This window comes from Bufo gargarizans, chromosome 6 (assembly GCF_014858855.1).
Source record: "Bufo gargarizans isolate SCDJY-AF-19 chromosome 6, ASM1485885v1, whole genome shotgun sequence".
Lineage (NCBI taxonomy): Eukaryota > Metazoa > Chordata > Amphibia > Anura > Bufonidae > Bufo > Bufo gargarizans.
In genome coordinates, this window is record NC_058085.1 from 118,100,593 (window position 1) to 118,110,215 (window position 9,623).

Consider the following 9,623-nt stretch of genomic DNA (forward strand, 5'->3'; position numbering starts at 1 on the left):
AATGTAATAAAAAGTTCGTGAAAGAAAAAAGAAAAGAAAACCCCCGGAAATGAGTTTTTGCAGGTCGGGATGTCTGTGCATGTAAATGTTCAATGTGATGTATCTGTTACTAGACTGTAATAAATACCATCTTATTATAACGGGGCTGTAACGACACACTGCAGAGTGACACGTTAACTCCTCCCCCTTCTCACACAAGCCCCTCCCTTTCATACTTCGTTTCATTCGGTCGCCATTTTACTCTTTTTCTGTACTCCGCCCACGTGATTGTGAGCCGCAGATCCCGCAATACGCATGCGCACCACTCAGGCTAAACCATTTTGCCTACATAGGGGAGGCCATACACAAGACATTCACAGTTATGGTGTGTTTGTAGACATAAGTTTTTTTCTTACAGGGCGGGTTTAATGTGTATATTCCTTATAGCGGTATTTCGGAGTCATGCGAACGCAGCAACGTTATACTGAATTTAGCACCTCCCCTTATTCGTAGTTGGCTCACCCCTTCGTGATAATGGTAGCGACAAAGCTACTTCCTTTCCTTTCCGAGCTGGAGCAGAGCAGCCGCCATGAGGTGAGGGGCCGGGGGACCCGAGGCAAACGTCTGTGGTTTTGCTCGTGTTGCTCTAAATTGGACTGTAGAAGTCGGGGATACGGCTTTAAGTCATTTGGTGGCGACGACCGGGGCCGGTGATGACGTCACCACCCGTGCTCTGCTTGTGGACTAGTCCTGGCGCCCCCGGTCTAGGCCGCTGACAGGCCGGGGGCCCTCCAGACGTGTACTGCTCCCACATAGGCTCTCATTCACACTGCTGTATGCGGTCCTCGGTGAGATCACCCTGTGTGGGGCGCGTGACACCCAGCATAACCAATGTGGAGGGGTGGATATATATATCTCACATATATTGGGTGGTTTAAGTTTTCAATAACCTATATTTAACGTTTTCAATATTCTGTTCCAATCCCTCATAATTTTCCAGACTGCTGTCTGTCAGTGAATGGAAATATTATCCAATCTGACAACTCTTATGGTCACGTGGGCAGAAGCCGCACAGCAATTGTATTGAGAACCGGTGTGGTTTTCAGTGACCCCATTGGTAGCTTCACCTTTTGAAACGTGTGGCTATTAAAGGGATTGTCTGGCTTCTGGAGGGAGCGGAGTGATCCTCGGTCTCAATTACCTGACAGATCCTGCTCACGTTCTCCCGGCCTGGATCTGTTTACCTGGCTGCAGTGGTCATGTCACAAATGTGTGATGGCTGCTGCCAATCACAGGGCTCACCCTGCAAGACCAGAGATTGGCTGCAGCAGCGATGTGATGTCACCCCTGCAGCCAGATTAACAGATCCAGGCCCGGAGATCCTGAGCAGGATCTGTCAGGTAACTACTCACAGGTTCTTTATTGCAGGCAGATCCCAAGTGTCTGGTTTCTTCCTGAAATTGAACAACCCCTTTTAACAATCACAAACCTGCCCTGGGTTGCAGTAAAACCTCCTGGTGGCGCTGTTTGTGGTCGGTCCTCGGCTGTATATGTCGCTGTTCAGACTGGATGGATACCACTTTGTCCACTCTAGTCAGTCACTTACCTGGGCTCCAGGCTAGCATGTTTTGCCTAAACGTATATATAGATTGGCTACTACTGTAGCAAAGCCTTAATTACAAGTTGTGTAAAACCCCCTCTACTTTGACATCCCGTTTTCTAACTTATTAACCCTTTTACCTTTTCCCCGTAATCCATAGACATACTTCATTCTATCAGCTTTTTATGCATCCGCTGTTACGCCAAACTATGGCTTTTATGGGTCCCTCTGCTGTTAAAGGGGTTGTCTCATCATGCACAATGGGGGCATATTGCTAGGATATACCCTCATTGTTTTATAAGTTCGGGTCCCACTGCTTGGACCTGCACCTATATTGAGAACGGAGCCCCACAAGGTGGTGGCTGGAGGACTCCGGTCCGGCCACTACCAAGCTGACTCCCCATAGGAGCGTACCACACATGCGTGGCCCCTGCTCCCATTCATTTCTATAGTGCACACGGAAATTGCCGAGCGTCCGCCTATTTTTGTCAGCCCTATAGAAAATAAATGGAGGGCGGCTGCGCATGCGCAGTGTGCCCTCCTTCACTTGCCGGGCTCCGTTCTCGACATAGGTGCGGGGACATATCCTAGCGATACGTCCCCATTGTCTATGATGAGACAACCCCTTTAAGTTTGGGCTATATAATGTATAGCCGATGGGCACTCCTGAGCTCGCCATGCTGTAATGTGTGGAGGGTTTCAGTGCCACCGTTTTTTTGCTTGGACATTTTTGCAGACCTTCAGCCCCCAGTATGCTTTGACAACCTGTGGAATGCTGGGAGTTGTAGTCTTGCACGCGCTGGAATGATATAGGTTGGAGACCTCTGGTCTATAAGTCAGTCTTCTAGCCTGGTCCTGGTGATGAAGCTAGATGTTCAGTGCTGCTCTTTGGGTTTTGCTTCTATCAAAGGGCTGTCCAGGATTTTAAGAAAGTTACCTAAGATCAGGACATTTTATTACTCGCCAGTCAGGGATGACATTTTGTATGTCATTCGTGTGACTACTGCAGCCGTAAGCATGACGCCGAGGCCAAGTGATCAGGAGGTTTAATGGGTGATTGTGGTGTGTGTGTGTGTTTTTTTTTTTTTTTTTTTTTTTTTTTTTTTTTTGTGCTCCTAGAAAATCCCGGACCTTTTTAATTAATTTTGTGGCCGTATAATATTGTTAGACTTGTCCGGAACTGTTTTAATGATCTCCTGACTTCCTGATATTACTGTCTGGTGGTTGCAGCTTCTAGAAACATGGCTGCTGGCCAGAGGATCTATAGCACGGATCTTCCCAGACTGAAGAGAAGTGGATGCCAGTCACCTCTGGTGCCGCTTGTCTTACAACAAATATTCAGGTTAAAAACCACCATGAAGATGTTGCGACTGTGAATCGGTCCACATACACGGTTATCGGAGGTCCCATCCTGTTGTGTATGGGCGGTTTAGAAATCTGGTTGTAGATGGGATTTACATGTATACTAAGAGAAGGTTATGTGGTGTACTGGCTGCTGAGCTACTGGTTGTTTATTAGTTCTAACAGGTCAGAGAGCGCCATGTCCTACTTGGGTTTTTACGTTCCCTACCTGCTGCTACAGGTTCTTGTGTATGTCTAGCACAGGGATCAGCAACTTTCTTCACTCCAGCTGCTGTGAAACTCCAACTCCCAGCATCTAAACATGCTTGGCTGTTCATCTAACTCCCATAGAAGTGAATGGAGTGCCGGAGGTTAATGATCCCTGGTCTAGCAATTCTAGGGAGCTTCAGTACATGTCCTGTTGGTGGTGAAGCGATCTGTTAGCTAGTGATGGGAGCGTCTTTAGTCTAAGAACCCATTAGGATATTAACATAACTCCGCTGACTCTTACGACTGCTGTAAGGATTTATGTATACAGTAATGTTCTCTCCTTTTTAATAGTATGCTCAGACTTCAAAAGAGGCTCGCTTCCAGCGTGCTGCGCTGTGGCAAGAAGAAAGTATGGCTGGATCCAAATGAAACCAATGAGATTGCCAATGCCAACTCCCGTAAGTGTCCTCTCTGCCCTCCCTCTTCTGTGCCATGATGTGCTTTCTGAGGCCTGTCTAACTCTGCTTCGCTATTTCCTCTAGGTCAGCAGATCAGGAAGCTGGTTAAGGATGGTTTGATTATCCGTAAACCAGTGACTGTCCACTCCCGTGCCCGTTGCCGCAAGAACACCCTTGCACGTAGAAAGGGCAGACACATGGGCATTGGTGAGTATTTTGTGCCTACAGTAAAATGTTTTAGGCTCCATTTACACCACCGTACTTTCGGTCTGCTTTTTTTGTGGATCGCACAATGACCCATTAATTTCTATGGGGCTGCAAAAATTGCAGGCAGCACACGGATGTCATCCCTGTGCTGTCCATACCACAAATGATAGAACATGGCCTATTGTCTATTTTATGGACAAAAATAGGCAATTTTACGATGGGGCCAGTGAAAAGGGTGGGATGCATCCATAGTTTGCGGATCTGTAAGATAGTCATGTAAAGGTAGCCCAATATGGATGTCATAGAGGTAGAGCTGTTACAAAGTGATTGTGAATTGCATGAGCGAGTAGGGAGTGTCCAGTTGGACCTTTGCTTTTGTTAGCATTTTGGAGGCGCCTTGTTTGGATTCAGTTTCTTATTAAAACTGTACTGTGACTTTCGGGTCTGTCCATGTGTAGTGGACATGACCTGTGATAAAATCCAATGGAGATGCAAAGAGGCCTCTGCCCATAAGAGCTTGGCCTAAAGGCGCTAGCTGTAATGTTTGTATACTGGTATTGTCCAGTCAGTGCTGATGACCAGACATTTCTGTTTTCTTACAGGTAAGAGAAAGGGTACTGCTAACGCTCGTATGCCTGAGAAGCTGTCCTGGATGAGGAGGATGAGAATTCTTCGCCGCCTGCTCCGTCGTTACCGTGAGTCCAAGAAGATCGACAGGCACATGTAAGGCTCCAAACACCTCTGTCTTGGGCTTTGTTTTCATGCTTGGGTACAAGGGGACACACCCAATCTCTGCAGCTAATTCAATGTAATCCCAGACCATCATGAATGTTGTGTCCAGTCATGGTACAGGTCCGGCATCTGTAGACTTATAATGCTGGACAAAAAAAAAATGTTTGGAGCTGATTGACATCCAGCATCACGACTGATGTGCTTGATATATATGAACAGTCCCATAGAAAAGCATTGGATCCGTTCTAGCTTTAGTTTCTCTTCTGCACCTCTCAGAAGGGAACACAGATAGCTGGACATATGTGAAGGGACCCTAAGCTTTGCTGCTTAGTTGGTTAATAGTCAGACACCATCATCTATGCAAAGGACTGTTTAAATCAATGGCATAACCTTTTCAATCAGATACAAGAGGTTTACATTTGACTTTGACTAGATTTCCCCTCTAAAGTATTTTCCTCTATTACAATACACTTCTTTAATTGGATGTAACTTTTAACTTGGACTTGGATATGCCGTAAATGTCCAGTTATTTGACTGCTGGGTGTCCACAGATGAAATTGTGGAGGCCTAGCTCCATGTTCCTGGTGAAGAGGTCACTCTATTATAACAGACGGCAGTGATCATATGTTCCCTCTTGGTCAGAATACATTAAATCTTGCTTAGACCTGGTTTTGGGGACATCATTTCTGGTCCTCTGAAATACCCCGAATAGCCTCTTGCACTTTGTATTTGCTTCAGATGGCTAACAAGAAACGTTCTGACTGCAACATAACATTCATGTTTAGGAGTGTTGCAAGCAGTTTTTACTGGAATATGCCATAACTCCTTGGTTTGTATCCAGCAATTGTAATGATTAGTATCAAACAAGTTTTAGGGTACGACTTCATGGCATGGTCATGTAGTGTAGCTGTTTGGGGACCACGTGGTCGTACAGGTCAGAGGGAGCTAAGTAAACTGAGCACCAAACTGTTTCGCCGGTCTGCATTGTTAATGGCCATGCAGTATTTGGGGCTCTGTGTAGCAGCTATGGCATGACTGTGCCATGTACTCGTACCCTTAGCATTCAAGATAGAGAGATAGATCTATCTGCCACTACTTCATTCTGAGTTCTTTCTTATTGCATCTTGCATATGTACTAAGTTGCAATTTCTTGTGAATTTACAATTTTACAGTATGTAAAGTGCCTTGTATAATCCAATTATAGGAGTCGGTTATAGTCACACATTACAGGAGTCTTTATACCACTGGCACATTAGGGAAAGTACACAGATTTGGTTTTTAGGAAATGTTTGAAGTTGCTGGTCATGATTTATGGCATAACTTCAGCACTCGTGCTGTGTAAGAACATGTTAATGGGGCTTTGTTTTGCAGGTACCACAGCCTCTACCTGAAGGTTAAGGGTAATGTGTTTAAGAACAAGCGTATTCTCATGGAGCACATCCACAAACTGAAGGCAGACAAAGCTCGCAAGAAGCTGTTGGCGTAAGTATCTGCTGCAGAATTTCGAGGAGAGACATGTTATTGGGAAGTTAGTTCAGAATTGAGACTGACTAAGGCTACTTTCACACTTGCGTTCAGAGCGGATCCGTCTGGGGTCTGCACAGACGGATCCGCTCATATAATGCAGACGATGGGATCCGTTCAGAACGGATCCATCTGCATTATATTTTAAAAAACTTTAAAAGTGTGAAAGTAGCTAGGACAGATCCATCCAGACTTTACATTGAAAGTCAATGGGGGACGGATCAGTTTGAAAATTGAGCCATATTGTGTAAACTTCAAACGGATCCGTCCCCATTGACTTACATTGTAAGTCTGGACGGATCCGTTTGCCTTCCGCACGGCCAGCCGGACACTCTAACGCTGCAAGCAGCGTTCAGGCCTGCGGAGCGGAGGCCAAACGCTGCCAGACTGATGCATTCTGAGCGGATCCGCATCCACTCAGAATGCATTAGGGCAGTACGGATGCGTTCGGGGCCGCTTGTGAGGGCCTTTAAATGGAACTCACAAGCGGAGCCCCGAACGCTAATGTGAAAGTAGCCTAAAACTGGGTTGTATGCTATTCTATATTACTAAGGGTACTTTGACACTTGCGGCAGAAGATTCCGGCAGGCAGTTCCGTCGTCATAACGTATGCAAACTGATGGCATTTGTCAGACAAATCAGGATCCTGATCCATCTGACAGACAAATGCATTGAAATCAGTCTCTCCGGTGTCATCCCGAAAAACTGATCCGGCATTTTTTTATTTATTTTTTTTGCAGTCTGAGCATGTGCAGACTGCAAAAAAAGGATCTGTTTTTCAAGAACCCTCAAGGCCGGATCTGGCATTAATGCATGTCAATGGGAAAAAATTCCGGCAAGTTTCCCGGAATTTTGGACGGAGATAAAAAAAAACGCAGCATGCTACGGTATGCCTGAAAAGGCAAAAAGACTGAACCAAAGACATCCTGATGCATCCTGAATGGATTGCTCTCCATTCAGAATACATTAAGATAAAACTGATCCGTTGTTTTCTGGTATTGAGCCCCTAGGACTGAACTCAATGCTGGAAAAGAATAACGCTAGTGTGAAAGTACCTAAAGGGTTATCTGTAGGTAATCCATGATGTTCCTAGCAGTGAAAACTATTCATATGGTTGGAGAATCTTTGCTTAGAACTGTGCACTCAGCCATTCCTCTGTTATTCCCCCAATATATTTTTGAATACATCAACTACTTATGGTATAACGCCACCTCTCAAGGAAGTATGCCATTAGAGTTTGACTTTCAGCACTGATTGATTGTTATACCTCTTTCACGTGTCTGTAAATTGTGGACATGTGCTGTCCATGGTCTTCAGACCTCTCATATATATTTTGATAGACTTTAATGTGTATTCCCTAGGGCTGCAGCTAACAATTATTTTAGCAATTGAGTATTCCACCAATTTTATTTTTACGCTTAATGGAGTACTCTAATAAGAAAAAAATGAATTAATAGGCTGTTTTACTTTATACTTTGGGGATCAGACCCCCAAAAGTTGAAGTCCCATAGTGGGTGTAAAAAAAAGTCTTACAAAAAATTCTTAGTTTCAAGCGAAAAAAAAGGCGTTTCTTCCCAAAATAAAGTGAATAAAATAGAGAAAAAACATATTGGGTATCGCCACATCCGTATCGACAGGCTCTATAAAAAGATCACATGACCTAACCCCTCAGATGAGCACTAGCAAAAAAAATAACTGCTAAAAAATTTTTGTCACCTTTTGAATACCTTGAGGGGTGTAGTTTGTAAAATGGGGTCATTTTTGGTTGGTTTCTGTTATGTAAGCCTCACAAAGTGACTTCAGACCTGAACTGGTCCTTTAAAAAGTGGGTTTTGAAAAATTTCAGAAAAATTTCAAGATTTGCTTTTAAAGAGGACCTTTCACTCCTATACAAACTAAAAACTAACTCTATCTGTGGGCATGGAGCAGCAGTGCGTGAGACCACTGCTCCATTCAAACGGTGGAACACAGGGCCCCTGTTATCGTCGTTGGTTGGGGGCCCACCAGTCATACTTATTCCCTATCCTGTGAATAGGGGATAAATCTTTGTAATGGGACAGATGCTATTTGGTACGGTTTTAATTGGGTACTCTACATTTCTCTCTGTATAGTGACCAGGCAGAAGCTCGCAGATCCAAGACAAAGGAGGCAAGGAAGCGCCGTGAGGAAAGACTTCAGGCCAAGAAAGAGGAGATAATCAAGACACTCTCAAAGGAGGAGGAGTCCAGCAAGAAATAGTTACCCTGTAACATGTGTATATAGAGTACTGCCCTGTGCAAGCTCAATAAACCATCCTCAACCCTCCAGTGTCTGCATGTGGTTTACACAGTTCAACCTCTGCCACCAGTTTTCAGAGGAAAACTGTCATGTATCCAATTATTTTTTTTCCAGACTATTAAATGCAACACCACCAAAAAATACTAGATTTGTGATTTCTTCTGCAATGGAGTTTCTCATTGTGATAGGCTATGTTAATTGTGTTAGTCTTTTTAATGGGTGTGACAGTCTTTATATGAATGGAAACTGGTCACTACAGACTCTTTAAATGGTCACTCAGTTGTTGGAGGGGGTCAGAGTGCTGAGACCACCAATTGCTAGTACTAGGAGAGAGAAGCATTGCATAGCATGCACTCTCCTCACTGCAGTAGGTTAATTGAGATGGACTCAATGGAGGGTCTATGGGACTGTGTCTCCTGCAGTGAGGGGAGAGTGTGATGTGAGCTCTACTCAGTTTAGTGATTGGTGGGAGTTTCAGCACTCGGACACCCAGTGAACAAAACTTTTGGTATCTGACATTTCTACAGTTTCTCAACACTGACCCTACAATAGAAATGCCTATATATTGGTCAGCATTTTTTGTTGTTGTTCTTAGAGTCTGTTGTAATCTAAACTGATGCATACAGGTGGTGCTGTAGTAGAGCTGGATGTTTTTTTTTTTTTTTTTTCCAGGCAAATGTCAGAAGTTTTAATCAATGGGGTTATGGTGCTGAGACTTACTGATCATTAAAACAAGGGATGGAAGAACTAAGTGTTGTACCTCTTCTGTTTTTGTTATGTGAGCGACAGTGTATGGATTCATATAGTGCTTAAAGGGATTTTCTAGCATTTTAATACTGATGACCTATCCTCTGAATAGGTCATCTGTATCTGATCGGTGGGGGTCTGACACCTGGGACCCTCACTGATGAGCTGTTTGAGAAGGCGCCAGTGCCTGTGAGGGCTGTAGCCTTTTCTCAGCTTTTCCTAGGCTAGTGATGACATGTTCATCGGTCATGTGGCCTATGCACATCTCAGCCCCATAGAAATGAATGAGGTTAAGCTGGAATACTAGGCACAGCCGCTATACAATGTACGGCGTTGTGCTTGGTGAGCAGGGAGAAGACTGCAACGCTAACAGGAGTGCCAGTGCCTTCTCAAACAGCTGATCGGCGGGGGTCTCAGGTGTCAGATCCCCACCGATCAGATACTGATGACCTAGTCAGAGGTAATCTGTATTAAAATGTCAGAAAACCCTTTTTATACTTTCTGTGCTTTTGTGCAGCACATTCTTGAGGAGAGCTGAACATAAAGGG

General features: G+C 44.5%; 1 protein-coding gene across 1 annotated transcript; it reads left to right on the plus strand.

The window, feature by feature from the left end:
- Positions 1 to 522: 522 nt before the first annotated feature.
- RPL19 (ribosomal protein L19) lies at positions 523 to 8,355 on the plus strand. The gene is made up of 6 exons (XM_044296941.1): positions 523 to 573; positions 3,482 to 3,588; positions 3,673 to 3,795; positions 4,398 to 4,518; positions 5,899 to 6,009; positions 8,163 to 8,355. Exons 1-6 carry the CDS (start codon positions 569 to 571, stop codon positions 8,287 to 8,289), a joined length of 594 nt encoding a protein of 197 aa, XP_044152876.1. The 5' UTR covers positions 523 to 568; the 3' UTR covers positions 8,290 to 8,355.
- The last annotated feature ends 1,268 nt before the right edge of the window (positions 8,356 to 9,623 follow it).

Coding starts and splice junctions, on each gene's coding strand:
- RPL19 (XM_044296941.1), top strand. Junction 3,589..3,672: donor GATTGCCAATGCCAACTCCC/GTAAGTGTCCTC, acceptor TATTTCCTCTAG/GTCAGCAGATCAGGAAGCTG. Junction 4,519..5,898: donor AAGAAGATCGACAGGCACAT/GTAAGGCTCCAA, acceptor TTTGTTTTGCAG/GTACCACAGCCTCTACCTGA.